This window comes from Balaenoptera musculus, chromosome 8, assembly GCF_009873245.2.
Source record: "Balaenoptera musculus isolate JJ_BM4_2016_0621 chromosome 8, mBalMus1.pri.v3, whole genome shotgun sequence".
NCBI classification, from domain to species: domain Eukaryota; kingdom Metazoa; phylum Chordata; class Mammalia; order Artiodactyla; family Balaenopteridae; genus Balaenoptera; species Balaenoptera musculus.
The window spans coordinates 14579655-14596569 of record NC_045792.1 but is presented as its reverse complement, the minus strand read 5'-3'; the positions used below and the strand labels follow the sequence as shown (position 1 = coordinate 14596569).

General features: G+C 49.3%; 1 protein-coding gene across 1 annotated transcript; it reads right to left on the bottom strand.

Annotated features, from left to right (window-relative positions):
• Positions 1 to 9621: 9621 nt before the first annotated feature.
• On the bottom strand, positions 9622 to 11657 carry SMIM35 (small integral membrane protein 35). Its single transcript, XM_036859959.1, has 3 exons — positions 11465 to 11657; positions 10432 to 10465; positions 9622 to 9743 (listed from the first exon to the last, which is right to left on the bottom strand). The coding sequence occupies exons 1-3, from the start codon at positions 11655 to 11657 to the stop codon at positions 9644 to 9646; spliced, it is 327 nt and encodes a 108-aa protein (XP_036715854.1). The 3' UTR covers positions 9622 to 9643.
• Between the last annotated feature and the right edge of the window lie 5258 nt (positions 11658 to 16915).

Below are 16915 nucleotides of genomic sequence, written 5' to 3'. Positions count from 1 at the left end.
ACCAGGATGTCCAAGACCAAAGTGTTGGCATATTCATTTCTTGGTGAGGGCTCTCTTCCTGACTTGCAGATGAGGCTAAAGATTCATGATGGCCCCTTCTCCTTCTCCTTCCATAGTGGGATGGGATGGGGGTAGGGGTGGTAGAGAGCTCTGGTTTCTCTTCCTCTTCTTGTAAGGATACTTTTTCCACTGTGAGGGCTCCTCTCTCACAACCTCATCTAACCCTAATCACAAAGGCCCCACCTCCTAATACCAGCACATTAGGGGTTAGGGCTTCAACATTTGAATGGGGGGACCACAAACATTCAGTCCACGACAGAGGCTTAAACAATAATCCAATTAAATGAGCAGGGACAGTGGGAAGAGAGAGGAAGTGACAGATTCAAAAGACAATTTGAAGGGAGAATTGGCAAGACTTGGTGACAGCCTGGAGTGAGAGAAACAGGAATCAGAGGTACTAATCATACTTCAATGTGGATGATGAGAAAAGTGAAATATGGCCATGGAAGGGAGACATGGGCATGGGGGAAAAGGGAGACGGTGAGTTCTGGAGTTGATATCACAGGTCAGCCAAGGAGAAGATCCTCCAGCAGTTGGCAAGGCAGGCCTGGCATTGGGTGAGGGCTCAGAGCTGAGGATTCGGATATGAAAGCCTTTGTGCTATGACCCACTTAGGTCAAGTTCACATTCAAAGGTATGGAGAAGACCACCAAGCTCCTCTGCAGCCAATATACAGTTAAAATACTCACCTCATGATCGCCCACCTAGAGGAAAAGCAGGCTGCCATTCCTCTGCTCTTAGCCATGCCTATGCTGGGCACCTGTCTTGCAGACCCCACTGTCATTGGTGCCATGTTGTTCCTTGGACAATCACAGCCCACCACAAGGGTGCAGCTGAGGGGTTTTAGTAAATCAGCTGATCTGTAGGGCTGGTTAGCTCTGGAGTAGGCACAGGGAGTGGTGCTGTTGAAGATTGGTACATGACCAGCAAAGGTCTGGGTGTGGGTGCCACACCTGTATACCTCTACCTGCACAAGGAAGGAGGGGCTGGTGGAGGTTAAGTCCTCATGATGGCCCTGGAGAGAACAGACACATTCTTCAGGATCCTGCTAACTAGTCATGCAAATCCTAGGCACCCCTCTACCTATCCCCCAGGGCACTCAAATCACCTGGGGGTACTTGTCTTCCTAAACTTTTCCTCAAGGCCCAGAATTTCTAAGGCTAGTTCCCAGGGACCTGCTTAATAAACAAGTTCCAGGTGATCAAGTTGCAGGTGACTCCCATATACATTAAAGTCTGAGAGTCACTGCTTTCGAGAATAACTTGATGACTTGCTGCTTGTTCTATTAAACTCAACCCTTCTCTCCTCACTGCTCCTAGATGGTATCACCCAGTCCATACCTTTAAATGCCATCTGGATGCTGGTGACTTCCAAATGCCCAAGCAGGACTTCTCCCTAACTCTGCTGCCTCCTGAGCAGCTCCATTTAGATGTCTAGCACGCATCTCAAAAATATGTCTACAGCAGAACTCTTGACTCCCTCACACACTCATTCCTCCCCCAGTCTTCCCCTCCTGAGTAAATGGCACCATCATTTACCCAGTTGTTCATAACAAAAAACCAGGAGTCATCCCTTCACAACACACATCTGATCCATCAGGTAGGTCCTATCAGCTCCACCTTCCAAATAGATGGTGAACCCAACCACTTGTCACCACTCCCACACGATCATCCTGGTCAAATCCATTATCATGTCTCACCTGGACCACTGTTCATCCCCTTCCTGCCCCTCTATTTCCACTCCTGCTCCGTTAGTCTAATCCAGCATGATTTGTACAGTATACTTACTCTAGTGCAGTAGCCAACGTGATCTTTATAACATATGACTCAGGTCATGTTATTCCCCTGCTGGAAGCCCTCTCCTTTGCTCTTGGTCCAAAAGGGTGGTAAAATCCAGATGAGTTGGTATCTGCCCACCCTCTCGACACACCTGCTGCAGCCTCCCCCTGCCCACTGCTTCAAGCTAATTTCCATCTCAGGTCATTTGCCCTTGTTCCTCCCAGGTCTTATCCTGCATTCCCTCCTCATTTAATTCAAGTGTCTCCTCAAATGGAGACTCTTTGAAGAAGTCTCTCCTCACCACCCTCCCCAAGTATCCGCCCCATCTCTACTTCATCCCTCTATCCCCAGCTTATTTCCTTCAGAGCACTTATCATTATCTGAAGTGACATGATCGATTTATGTGTTTATTTGCTCATAGTCTATCTCTCCCAATAAAATATAAGATCTGTAAAGACAGGGACTTTATCTCTTTTGTTCACTCCTACATTCCCAAACTTCAGTTTGTATTTGTTGAAGGAATGAATGAGCAAGTAAATAAATGAATACAGACAGACTTACAATATAAGGCTGTAAGTGCTGCCTTAGCCTAGATTGCCCCATCCAGAAGCAGAGCCTGATTCAAGGACTTGTGGGCAGGTGGTTTATTTAGAAGGCAATCAGAGAGAACAAGAGTGAGGGAACAGGAGAAGGAAAAGCCAAAACAAGAATATGTTATCAGGCTGGTCATGCTGGGAGAAACTGGACCCTGATCCCACTGGAATGTTTCTTGGAGCATATAGAGGCCTCTTCCAACTGTCCCCTGAGCATTAACAGTAGAAGTCCTAATCCATCAGCTCCTGAACTTCACTGGCTGAGGCTTCCCCCCAGAGATGTTGACTCATCTGTACTCTCAGGCTGCTGGTGAACAGGGCTGCATGGGCTCCCCCAGAACAGAAGGAGCCAGGGCAGAAAGCAAGTGATGTGCAGTGGGCACTGCAGAAGAGACTGATTAGCACAAAGTCGGTCAGAGCCCACTCAGAACTGGCCAGAATCAGGGGTGGAGCCAAGAGGATGTAAGAGATCATAAGAAGCATCAGCTGAACGTGCTGTGATGGAGATGTGCACAGCGGTCCATAGGAGGGGCATTTGGTCCAGCTAGAGTGTTCAATGCATGTTTGTTGGACTGAATTGAAAGGAGTAAAATACACGATTTATTAGATTATGCTAAGTGAGGTTGGGAGACTTCCAAAACTTGAGATAAGATCTGAGCCCACAGTTCAAACCTGGGGCAAAGAAACCACACATCTAGTAGAACAAGCACTGTGTGGCATGATACAATGGAGTGAAGAAAGCAAAACACTCACATGGAGGAAGTGCCCATCAGTCCACCCAGGCTGAAAGGACCAATCCATGGACAAGCTTCCAAGGCAAGGTGGCTGGTCTGGAGCTGCCCCCAAGGGCAAAAGGGAAGAGGCAACAGATCCAAGGAGTGGAAAGAATGCTCAGGAGTGGAATGGAACTCAGGAGACCTGAGTTCTATCGTCACCCAGCTCAATCTTGTCATGTCAACTCTGGGCCTCAGTCTTCTCATCTGCCAAATGGAGAGAGTAATCTTCAATCTGACTCCTCTCAGGAATGCATTGGGCATACTGCTGTCATTGAACATACAACATTCAGTGCTCATTTCACTGTGAGCTCTTGGAGAGCAGGGACTCCTCTTGATTTCTCTCTGTATCCTTCACACCCAACCAATGGCTAATATATAGCATAGGTGCTCAGTACATTTTTGATGAATAAATGAATGCCTGAAGGAGTGGATTTCCTCACAGAGAAAAGCATGTGAAAGATGTTGAAGTAGTATAATCTCCAAATATGAGATGGCAATGTGGTAATGGTAGCCTGAGGCTGAATGTGTACTTGGGAGACATTAGACTGAGCCGAAATGAAAGCAGTCAGGATATAAATTTGATTTTATTTTCAGGCTTGTCATCTTCTCGGCCTCACCATATTATACCATGCTTATTCCCTTCTCTGCTGTTTTCACCCTATAGCTCTTAGGTGTTGGAGGGACTCAGGGCCACAGACTAAACAGGAAGCCTAGAGCAAGGGGATGTGGTCAGGAGGCAAGGCAAGGGACCGTGAAAACATTGAACATGCAGCCACTCACCCCTTCAGCAAACATTCATTGAGCACCTGTCGTGGGTGGGCCCTCTGGGAATACAGCTGGCGACAAGACACGATCCCTCTCTTCCTTGGCTCACCTCTGCAGTGGACACACACACACACACACACACACACACACACACACACACACACACTCAGAGGTGTCTCTGCCTACCTCCTCCCCTGCCTCCCTCCCCCAGCACTGGGGAACTGAAGTCACCCACACTCTGAAATAGCCTTGCAGCTGGAAGGGACCTCAGAATCCTCAAGTCCAATGGCAGCCTTATACAAACAAGGCACCTGGGACCCACCAGCTACTGGGGCTAGACCTGAAGATGAGGCTTCTTACCTTTTCCACCCCTCTGCCTCTCTATGGCTCCCTGCTTGTGTATGAGAAACCTCACCCTAGGCTTTGGGGAGGGGGAGACTACCCCCATGGCTCTGCAGGAAAAATCCAAGAGACAGGGAGTCTACCAGGATCTCTGGCACTGCCCCACCTGTTGTTTTGTTGGCCTGTTGCTGCTCTGGGCAGACAGAACATTTTCACTTCTGGTCCCCAAGTGTGAGAATTCACCAGGCCACTGGCTTCCTGTTTTGTACCAGATCTGCTTAAATATCACTGTTTCTAGATGGTTTTTGATCACTAAGCACTTTTAAAAATACAGTAATGGTAGACCCATCTACTCCCACTTTGAGGTTCTCAGAACCCTGGGCCAGAGAGAGGGACACCATAGACACTGGGCCCTCCATGGTCAGTGGCATGGAGCAAGGTCATTACAGCTGAAAAGGAAGCTACAGGAGAGCAGAGCTCCCTCCTCACCTGTCCAGCTTCTTCATGGGTTTGGCCATTATCCCTCAAATAGAAAAAGTCACTGTGAGCACTTTCTCCAGATCTGTATCAGTTGATGATCAAAGGATTGAACATGATTGAGGACGGGAAGAGAAAATCGAAAGTTTTGGTTTTCCGAGCACCCGGGATTGGACCAAGGATGAAGCAACACCCAAGATTCCCTGAAGAGACTGAAGAATCTTTCAATATAATTTCCTGAGGAGTTCCTGGCTACGGCCAGAGCCGTGCAAGGTACCATAAAGAACTCAGAAAAGGTATAAGATCTGAATTTTGCCTGCAAAAAGTACGCATCAAATAGGAGAGAGTGAGGTTAATCTCAAGAGAGATTGGATTCCTGCACAGTGCCTAGCACATTTCCTGGCCTATTAGAGAAGCTGCATGAATGAATGAATACAAGGGAATGATCAATAATTAAGTTATGGTAGCCAGAGAGTATTTGTAATTAAAACTCAGAAGACAAGAAGATCCATAGATGTTGAAGAAGTTTCTCTGGAGAAGTGAAAATTGAGATGACCTAAAGAATGGGCAGAATTTGATGATTTGGAGGTGAAAGGGAATATAAAAAATAAAAGAAAGAATGAGGAATGGGTCAGTGAGAAGCTCAGGGCTGAGGACAAGGCCTGGAGAGGCCCGGCTTCTGAGAAGCCCTTCTCACCACACCAGGGGACCTGGAAAAGAGATTAGAGACCAGAGTGAGGGGGCCAGGGAGCTCAGGGAGCTGCTAGCTTGGGCAGAAGCTAAAAGTGAGGAAGAGTTATAAAGAAAACACATTCTTGCCTGGCCTTAAGCAAATCATTTCACCAGACCCTGAGCCTCTGTTCCATCACCTGTGAGGCTGAGAGGATGAAGTGAGACAGTGCATTTGAAGTCCCTGCTTTGCACTGATCTTTGTTCAGCAAATGTTAGTGTTTTACCTTCCTTCTCAAGAAGGGCTCGCTTGGGAATGGTCCAGTCTCGGGAGCTGGTCAGACTTAGCCAAGGTCAAAGAAAGACTGACTAATATTTAGGATCCTAAACCATCAGGGTCTAAGGGAACTTCAGCCATCACCTTTCAGCTGCCACCTCCTGCGTTAGAGAGTTATAACTACACTTTGTATTATACTTGCCTCTTTTGTGTATTGAATGCCTACTAAGTGACAGGTCCTATGCTAAACACAGAGAGTACAGAGATTAGAAGGTGAGACTCTTTTTCTCCTTCAAGTAAAAGAGAGGAACCTTGGAGAAGTAGTCCAGTCCTTGATTGCCAGATGCTGAAATTGAAGCCCAGGGCGGTGAAGTGACAGCCCATGGCCACACAGCATGGCAGGACAGGTCAAGACCAGACCCTGTTCTACAGTGTTCAACCCTCCTCCCACCAGCCCTCAGATCAGGCTGCATCTGTGAGGCCTCAGATTCTACTCAGGCTCCAATGCCGTCAGTGGCTGGCTGTGCAGCCTTAGGCAAAGCATATACCTCTCTGAGCCTCAGCCTCTCCATATGTAAAACGGGACCAGTAATCATCTCCACGTCACAAGGTTCAAGACACAGTAACATGCATGGAAATGCATTGTACTCTGCAGACTGCGTATTGTATCAGCCGTTTCTGCTCTTCCTCATGTCACCTTGGCATCTTTCTCTAGGACAGGCAGCCTTCTGTGACCAGAGAAACTGGGTGTTTCTCTCCGCTCAGCAGGCATTTATTAAGCACCGCCTATGGACTCCACTTTTAGCAGTTACTAAAAACCTGTGGGACGTAACCCTGCCTGGTCGGGTGGCATCAAGTCTAGAGTCCTGAGGGAAGCCACAGGCAAGATTAGACTTAAGCCAACCATGGAGACTAGATGTGGCTGGGGGTGGGAGTGGAGAGGAGAAGGCATTCTAGGCAAAGGCAGCTCTGGCAAAGACACCAAAGAGGAACATGGTGGCAGTGAACATGGGAAGGGCCAGCCCACGGAACTGCTGACGCTCGTGACTGCTTCCTGGCTCCTGGGGCCAGTGAGACGAAGAATAGGTAAGGGGAGGGGGAGGGCCTGGGGGGGTCGGTGCTGGCACGGCCATGGGTCTGGGTGCCCAGCCAATGCCCAGACCAACCAGACTTGAAGCCAGATTTCTCGGCATCTTCTCCCTTATCGTTTCTGAATCAGCTGGAATCTGCCCCCAACGGAAACATGTAGAATCCAGGGTAAAGAAAGTCGTGCCAGCCAGTCAGACTACGGAAGTCAGGAAAACGAGGGGGAGGCAGAGGGGACAGGGAACGCGTCAGAGGACCCAAAAAGAGGAAGTGGCCCAGTCTCAGTTCTGCTCCCAACTGAGGAGCAGAATGGAGGAAATACCCTCCATTCTCCCAGCCCTCGGCAGCTGTCCCTGTCTCCTAACCTGAAGCCACCAAACCGGGGGCCAAGACCACCTGGGCTCTGGGCCCCATCCTTTCAGTTTTTCCCAAGGCCGCTGAGTTCTGAGCACTTTCAGGGGCCTAGGACAGTCCTGCCGGGACTGCAGACCCAGGATCTGCACTGAGCAGGGCACAGCTGAGAGGGTATTGAGGCTGGACACCCCCTGGGTCAGGAAATGGGGCTCAGCCCTCAGAACTGAAATGCAAGGAAGAAGGACACCAACGTCAGCCCTTCCCCCGCAACAGGCCTTCAAGGAAGGGAGGGATCCAAAGTCACTGGGGGGCTCCTCCCCAGCCCCACCTACTCAGGAATAGAGGAGTTAGTTAGGGCCCAGCTGAAGACCTCCAAATCCAGAGATTTGGTTTATTAAGTTGGAGGCTGGCTACATTGAGAGAATGGCCCCCAGACCCTGGAGGGAAGTAAGGGGATGGCAGGTATAAGTCCCCTCTCCTTCCTTCCTTCCTTCCTTCCTTCCTTCCTACCTTCCTTCCTTCCTTCCTTCCTTCCTTCCTTCCTTCCTTCCTTCCTTCCTCGGCAATCTGCTAGAACCCAAAGTGAGAAAGAAACCAGGCCTCAGGAAAGAGAGGATAGGAGGACAAATAACGTGACTTCTCTCCTCCTCGCCTATCACGGTCCTGGGCTTCTGCATCTGGACCTGGGCAGGGAGACCAGTGGCTGGTAGTTCTAACTGCAGTTTCAGCAGTGGCAGGGCCCCCTCAGGCCCTGCTCCATCCACAGCTGCCCCAGGAACTCAATCTCTCTGGATTGAACAACTCTGCATTAAGCACCTACTAAGCTGACATCCCAGTTCAGGCCCCAGCTGGGGTCCAGTAGGGCACAGACCGGAGGAAGGAGTGAGGACTCATGAACAAACTGTTCTCCTGTCACAAAGCTATACTTGGTTCTTGATTTCCCGTGTGCACTATCTGTTGTTTTCAGGCTAATCTCGGTTCCTCTTCCCCACTCTCACCATTTCTGGCCCACTCTCCACATCACAAGGCAGGCCTTGCATGGGAAAAGGAGAACATGGGAGACTGAGCCTGCCACGCCATGCCCACCCCATCACAGGAACCTAAAAACAAGAATGTGTTTCAAGACCGTCCTCAGCACTGCCCTCAAAATTGTTTGGGAGGCACCAAGGCTGGTCAGCAGCAGGGAAGACAGCCCCCGGTGGTGGACATGTGTGTGGGAGGGCATGAGGGGTTGGGGGACTTGCTGAAAGTGCCAGAACCAAATGTGAGTCAAGGCCTAAGCTCAGCCTTCAGCTCTCAGGGGAACTTGGCTTCTGGTAGGAAGGTTGAAAGTGCAATCACCCTCCCTCCCACGTGACTTTGCCTATGGAGGATGTGACAGGTTTTCTGGCCCTTGTGTCAGTCCTGCAGGGAAGTGACTGGGGATGCCCCAGGTAACAGGCCCCACCCACACCGGCCAGCTGGGCACCTGGAACTCCGCCCACAGGCTCAGAGGCCTCCCGGGAACCAGCCCTTTCTCGCTGGGACACGGCCATCTCTGTTTCTGTGAGAAAGCCATTGTGACTCCACACACTCTGTCCCCAGAGGCCTGACTCTCCTGGGGGACTCTCATGCCACAGGCTGGTGGTGTCCCCAGAGAAGACTCCTCAATGTTCACAAGAGGGGGCCAGGCCAGGCCGTGAAGACCCAGGAGTGAAGGCAGGGGAGGCCGGGAGGGGCAGGCGCTGAGCCAGAAGCCTCCTCCTGCAGAAAAAAAAAAAAAGGGAAAGTGACAAAGAGATGAGTCTTGGGAAAGATTCCTCTAAACCATCACATCAGGGCAGAGGGAGGAACACATGGGAGAGGTGAGTGTGGAGTCCTGTGGGGAAGAGATGAGAGAGAAACTGAGGGTCTGTGAGGGACTGCTGGAGGGAGGAAATGTTTAGATGGGAGAATGCAACTGTGCTGTGAAGAGGGATGGGCTCGAAGGCGGGAGAGGAAAGGTGTGACCAAAGGGTCAGCCAGCCAGGAAACAGGGATGGCTCCTGGGCTTAGAAAGTTCAGAAAGTTCAGAAGTTCTGCAGCTGTGCTTCTTGGAGAGGGTGGCCATCTGGAATCTTCATCTCAGAGCAAAGGGTTGAGATACAAAGCTCTATTCTAGAAATTTCCATCTGATCAGAAATAAAACTTCCCCAGGAAAGAACGGCAGGACATGGATCCAGTGGAAAAGGAGCGGCCCAGGGCTAGCAGGAGGTGGGGAGTGGGAGACAGCATGACCCCAGGCCTTCATTCCTGAGATCATCCCCACAGCACTCACTCTCCAGAAGGTGGGGGATGAACCAAATCATCTCCGTGTTCCAAGCAGTCCTTGGTGCTAGGCTTGGGGTGCCTGGACCATCTGAGGACCACACTGGGACATCAGACTCACTCAGCTCAGCAACCTTCCACTCACCTCTCTGGGGCTCCAGAAAGCTGACGCTCCCCTCATCAGACCAGTCTGTTGGAGAACTTCATGTAGCCGCCATCTGGACTGCTGATGTGGCCACTGATGGTGAAGGGTGGCCCCATCTCCAGATCCTTCATGTTCCTGAGAAAGATGAGCCAATCAAGTTACTGGGGCTGAGAACCAGGCCTCTCCCTGGGACCAGAGCATGGGAAGAACTTCTGGCAGTGACTCACTGACTCACTGGCTTATCTTCCAGAATCAGCGTTACCCCATCTCTCAGGCCAGATGAGAAGCTGCCATGTGACAAAGAGCAGATGAGATGACTTATCACAAGAGGAGTTTCCATATCTCACACCCTGAATGCCTGATTGTCTTCATTTGACGGCATGTTATGCCTGAGATTAAATTATTTGTAATCAGGCAGGTGTCCACCACAGACAGTGAAATGCTTGAAGACAGAAGCTATGCCCAGTTATCTTTGTACCCTTAGAAACTAACACCACAATACCTGCTACAATAGATCTTTACCGAATACATGATGAGTGAATGAATAAATGAATGAATGGACGGATGGATGGTGCCTGCCCAGGGGTGAATGGTCAGAGGAGCACTGTCATTTGGATCTTACATGGTCCTGTCCATGTTCAAGTTTTCGTTCATGGAACTTTCTAAAGGGACCCTGGCTCCTTCCTTTTCTCTTGTTTGTTTAGGGACATGGGGAGGAGACAGGGAAGGCAAGCAGTAAATTTGAGCTCCATCTTTGATTCTTTCTCAAGCATACCGAACCACCCATGCCCATCCCACCCAGATCTGTCCTGAATCTACTCACCGGATTTGGTACAAGTTGAAGACAAAATTAGGCCCTAGAAAGACAATCGGAAAAGAGAGGGTTAGTACCTCCAGGGAGAGCGGCCCGTCACTCTTCTGGGAGCATCTAGTGCTCCCTCAGCCCTGTCTGGAAGGTGTGGGGTGGCTAGGCAGGGCTGCAGGATGCCATGGGAGGTTCCCAGTCCTGCAGCGTCTGCTTCCTGCCCCAGACCCATGGGTACACCCCTTCTTCCCAGACAGAACCACCAGTCTTTGAGGCTAGATCCTGCCACTGGGGTTCCCTCCATCAAGGGCACTGATTACTCTGGGAAGGAGGCTTGAATCCAGACTCTACCACTTTCCAACTCTGTGACTTTAGCCCCACATCCTCATCTATAAAAAAGAGAGACTAAGAATTTCATCTTCGCATGGAATTTTTTAAAAAAAATCATACTAGGCACAAGTGCATTGGCACATAGTAGGTGCTCAACAGACATCTGCGGAAGCTGTTGAACTTAACTGCAGATCTGGGAGATGTGCTCTGCCTCTCGGCACTCCAGCATGCCCTCCCAGTTCTCCTGGGTCCCATGGGAAGTGCAGATGTGGATGAGAGTTGGGAGCACCCCAGCAAATTCCAGGAGACGCCCAGTGAGGCTGAAGCATCGGCAAGCTTAGGAGAGAGTCCCAGGAGAGGGCAGGGCAAGAGAGGCTCTAGGAGCCAGGGTAGAACACAGCTGGAGCTTGGCCTGTCTAGCCCGTCGCCCTCAGCCTTGAGGCCCACACAGGCCTGGGAGGTGGACTCCTGTGAGCTCTGAAGGAAGAGGAAGCTGACTGCTTGCTGGGGGAGGAGAAGAGCCTCCACTCCCTCAATAAAGGCCCCACCCGCCCCCCCCCCCCGACCGACACCTCAAGTCTTCAACCACTGCGGCCACCACAGGAAATATTTTTGCATGACTCCGTGCTGAAGAGTTTGCAGCCCCACCTGGCCTGGCCAAATGCCACAGGAGAGGAGGGACTGGGCTGAGCCTGGGTGACAGGGTCCAGCGCTCACTCACCCTCCCAGCAGTACCCACGCTGGTACCACTTGGCCAGGCTGTAGCCCAGGATGGACACGAGCAGCAGCGAGAGCCCCAGGCAGAGGAGCAGGCCCAAGGTGCTGATGGAGTCGTCACCTGCAGAGAGACACACATCCTTCACCCAGCTGCCCAGAGCCCTCTCGCGGCCCCGTATGCCAACTGACTGCATCATGTTCCAAATTTCCTCTCCTCCCTCCCCACTGCCATCAAAATGACTGTCCCCTAAGAATCTGGATCCTGGCCAGCTAGTTCAGCTAAGTCATGCTAAGATGTGAATGTCTGATACCTGATTTTTTACAGTCAGCTTGTTTTTCCAAAGTAACAGTCCTCTAACAGCAGAGATAATTTGGAGCTGGGAAGCCTTCCTGAAGCTGCCAGACTTTCTATGTGTTGAAAAAGGCACTGCTGTTTGGGGAGAAGCCCAGGACGTCTCTCCTCTGCATGAAGCAGGAAGGGCAGCCTGGAGGGCCCCCGAGAGCAGAGACACACAGATCCTTGATCGTCTCCCCACAAAGCCCTCGTATGTGGTAGCAGGGTGTTAACCCCTGGGCTCTGTTTGCTGCTTATACTTATCACTTCTTCCCTTTTTGTGGTATGAGCTCTTGGTTAAATTTATATTTTATTTGTAAAGCCAAACCAAGAAAAAGAGAGAAAGAGAGGGAGGGAGAGAGCGGGAGAGTGGAAACGTGCTGAAGCAGAAGCAGAGCAGGAAACCAGGTTTGCAGGGAGAAGCTGACCATGGGGGCACACGGAGACAGCCCACCCCTGCTGAGGCAGGGAAGGAAGAGGCAGGGCAGCCCCACTCCTGCTGGATGAGGGGCCAGGAGTGTGGAAGAATCATCTGATTCCCCATCTCCATGGCTTGGTGTCTTGAGGCTCCAGAGGCGTTGCCAAGAGGCCAGAGGTGCAAGGTTATGCACAGCCTTTGGTACAGCAGGCTTGCGTGCGAAGCCCATGCCCATCATTTGCAAAATGTGGGACCCGAGCAAACCCCTGTCCCTCGCAAGACTTCAATTTGCTCTTATGAAAAATAAGCATAATAATAAATACACATGGATTTGTTGTGGTGATTAGTGGAGATGCCATATATAGAGCACTTAGGAGAGGACCTGGCATACAGGAAGTGCTCAGTAGATGTTAATTACATCATTACTGTTGTTGTCATTATTATCATCAAATAGTGAATTGTATTCTTAAATAGTTCACAATTTCCCCATGTCCTTCTTCCCATTAAAGCAGCCAGGTTATTCTCTGAGAGAGTATGACAGCCGAATGCAGGGAGAAAGTGTCTCTCCTCCTACTTTTAGATTCCAAAAGCCCAGACCCTTAGAGAAATGGCAAGGATTCCCAACATAGACAAGAGATGAACAGAACCAAGATTACCCTTCTCACTATACTAGGGGAAAATTTCCAGCCTGGGGGAGGGGAAGGGAGAAAGTGAGGTAAGAGAGATGGGGGAAAAGTACTGGAAAACATTGAAAAGATGTCAATGGGCCACAGAGAAAAAGTCCTTACTCCCGGATCAAAGTGGAGCCCTGGGGAGGCAACAGAATTCCCAGGTAGAGTTGTGGGATCCGAGAGCTGGACTGAGCCCCAGAAAGACAGCAAGAGCCCAGTAAGGGAGACCTTCAAGATGGTGGAGGAGTAAGACGTGGAGATCACCTTCCTCCCCATAAATACATCAGGAATACATCTACATGTGGAACAACTCCTACAGAACACCTACTGAACGCTGGCAGAAGACTTCCCAAAAGGCAAGAAACTCCCCACGTACCTGGGTAGAGCAAAAGAAAAAAGAAATAACAGAGACAAAAGAATAGGGATGGGACCTGCACCAGTGGGAGGGAGCTGTGAAGGAGGAAAGGTTTCCACACACTAGGAAGCCCCTTCGCGGGCGGAGACTGCGGGTGGCGGAGGGGGGAAGCTTCGGGTCCACGGAGGAGAGCGCAGCCACAGGGGTGCGGAGGGCAAAGCGGAGAGATTCCCGCACGGAGGATCAGTGCCGACCAGCACTCAGCAGCCCGAGAGGCTTGTCTGCTCCCCCGCCGGGGCGGGCGGGGCTGGGAGCTGAGGCTGGGGCTGCGGTCGGATCGCAGGGAGAGGACTGGGGTTGGCGGCGTGAACACAGCCTGAAGGGGCTAGTGCACCACGGCTAGCCGGGAGGGAGTCCGGGAAAAGGTCTGGACCTGCCTAAGAGGCAAGAGACCATTCTTTCAGGGTGCGCGAGGAGAGGGGATTCAGAGCGCCGCCTAAACGAGCTCCAGAGGCGGGCGCGAGCCGCGGCGATCAGCGAGGACCCCAGAGACGGGCGTGAGACGCTGGGGCTGCTGCTGCCGCCACCAAGAAGCCTGTGTGCGAGCACAGGTCCCTCTCCACACCGCCCGTCCCGGGAGCCTGTGCAGCTCGCCACTGCCGGGGTCCCGTGATCCAGGGACAACTTCCCCGGGAGAACGCACGGTGCGCCTCAGGCTGCTGCAACGTCACGCCGGCCTCTGCCGCCGCAGGCTCGCCCCGCATCCGTACCCCTCCCTCCCCCCAGCATGAGTGAGCCAGAGCCCCCTATTCAGCCACTCCTTTACCCCGTCCTGTCTGAGCGAAGAACAGATGCCCTCAGGCAACCTACATGTAAAGAATGAAATTAGAACACTCCCTAACACCATACACAAAAATAAACTCAAAATGGATTAAAGTCCTAAATGTAGGGCCAGACACTATAAAACTCTTAGAGGAAAACATAGGCAGAACACTCTATGACATAAATCACAGCAAGATCCTTTTTGACCCACCTCCTAGAGAAATGGAAATAAAAACAAAAATACACAAATGGGACCTAATGAAACTTCAAAGCTTTTGCACAACAAAGGAAAACATAAACAAGACGAAAAGACAACCCTCAGAATGGGAGAAAATATTTGCAAATGAAGCAACTGACAAAGGATTAATCTCCAAAATTTACAAGCAGCTCATGAAGCTCAATAGCAAAAAAACAAACAACCCAATCCAAAAATGGGCAGAAGACCTAAATAGACATTTTTCCAAAGAAGATATACAGATTGCCAACAAACACATGAAAGATGCTCAACATCACTAATCATTAGAGAAATGCAAATCAAAACTACAGTGAAATATCACCTCACACCAGTCAGAATGGCCATCATCTAAAAATCTACAAACAATAAATGCTGGAGAGGGTGTGGAGAAAAGGGAACCCTCTTGCACTGTTGGTGGGAATGTAAATTGATACAGCCACTATGGAGAACAGTATGGAGGTTCCTTAAAAAACTAAAATAAACTACCATATGACCCAGAAATCCCACTACTGGGCATATACCCTGAGAAAACCATAATTCAAAAAGAGATATGTACCACAATGTTCATTGCAGCACTATTTACAATAGCCAGGGCTTGGAAGCAACCTAAGTGTCCATCAACAGATGAATGGATAAAGAAGATGTGGCACATATATACAATGGGATATTACTCAGCCATAAAAAGAAACAAAATGAGTTATTTGTAGTGAGGTGGATGGACCTAGAGTCTGTCATACAGAGTGAAGTAAGTCAGAAAGAGAAAAACAAATACCATATGCTAACACACATATATGGAATCTTAAAAAAAAAATGGTTCTGATGAACCTAGGGGCAGGACAGGAATAAAGATGCAGATGTAGAGAATGGACTTGAGGACACAGGGAGTAAGAAGGGTAAGCTGGGACGAAGAGAGAGAGTAGCACTGACATATATACACTACCAAATGTAAAATAGATAGCTAGTGGGAAGCAGCTGCATAGCACAGGGAGATCAGCTCGGTGCTTTGTGACCACCTAGAGGGGTGGGATAGGGAGGGTGGGAGGGAGGCGCAAGAGGGAGGGGATATGGGGATACATGTATACATATAGCTGATTCACTTTTTTATACAGCAGAAACTAACACAATATTGCAAAGCAATTATACTCCAATAAAGATGTTAAAAAAATAAAATAAAATAAAGGAAGTGTACAGGAAAAGAAAGATTAAGGAAGCAAACAGAAGAACACATAATATTTTTATGGAGATAATATATTCAATAGAAATAGAAAGTAATAGAATAGATATCATTAAAAACTAAATTACTAACAGAGAAAAAGCTTGAGGAAAGCACAGGGATGGGAAGAAAAATTCAAAGAGATTAAAAAAATTAGAGGAAAAACTAATACTTATGGAAGACCAAGATAATCCAACTAAGGAAAATTGTCAATCCTGAGGTAGAGAACCCAATAAATTAAATAGAAAATATTTTCAAATATATAATGCAAGAGAATTTCCCTGAATGGGGGGTGGGGAATGGCATCTGTGAATTAAGTGTATACCAGGTTCTAGGAAAAATTGATTCAGAATACTGAAGATCAATGTACATTCTAATTAAAGTGTTGTTGCAGTTATTAAGCTATTGTTTCTCAACTTCAAGCCCACCCTCTATATCCAGTTTTGTGATGCTACAGCTGGGACTCTGCAGACCCCATTTCTCCTTTGCCAGCCAGGGGAGGTTTTGCCAATAGAGGATGACAGCGGGAGACTGAAAGACTGGAGGATAAAGAAGGGACTTGCTCAGTTCTGTCTACTTCCCGTTGTCTTCTTGTGAATTTCCTACTACTGTCAGCATCACCCATTGCTTCTTTTTCACCCCAGCAGTTTCTTCTGCAGTTGGGTCTAGTTTTCAGTTTTTCCAAAGTCATAAAACCAGTCTCATTATTCCCTACCCTCCACTCCAGAAGCATGAGTACCAGACTGTCAAAACCCCGTCCCCCAAAGGTCTGAGGTTCTCCTCAAAGCTCCATGGTTTAATACTTCCAGGTTCTTTCCTTTGCTCTCCCAGTCCTACGGGTAGTAGCTCTTCTTGCAATTGCTACCTCCATGATCCCTTATTATTCTCTATCTGCCTTTTCACTTAGCTCGTCACCAATTCTCTATAATAAATTCTCTCTGTTAAAATACCTGGTAAGGTTTCTGTTTCCTTACTGGACCCTGACTGTCTAGGCAGAAATATAAAAACCTTTTAGGGGAAGGGCAGGGTGATGCAACATAATTTAGGCTGACCTTAGCTTTCTTCACAGAAAATTAATGCCAGGAGACAATAGATCATTGTCTACAAAGTTCTAAGGGAAAAAAAAAAAAGTGAAACCCCAAAAGTATTTTATCCAGCCAAGGTATTGATCAAATATAAAGACAATAGGCAGACATTCTCAAATATAAAAGAACTTAAGGAACAGAATAACTTTTTTTGGTCCCAACTGCAGTTGGTGGGGAGAATGGCACCAGGATGGCCCTGAGCAGGATGAAGAGGGTGTCTGTGGTGGAGAGCTGCTTAATGCAAGATGTCTGATTCCAAGTGGGGTGAGGAGGATGTCCATGAGGAGGGCATGCCTGGTATGAGGAGTCAGGTAAAAGAGGA

Excerpts from the sequence above, each read along its gene's own strand:
- SMIM35 (XM_036859959.1), bottom strand. The coding sequence starts at position 11,657 with ATGATGCAGTCAGTTGGCATACGGGGCCGCGAGAGGGCTCTGGGCAGC. Across the intron at positions 10,466-11,464 it reads GCGTGGGTACTGCTGGGAGG|GGCCTAATTTTGTCTTCAAC; the intron begins GTGAGTGAGCGC and ends TTGTCTTTCTAG. Across the intron at positions 9,744-10,431 it reads TTCAACTTGTACCAAATCCG|GAACATGAAGGATCTGGAGA; the intron begins GTGAGTAGATTC and ends CATCTTTCTCAG.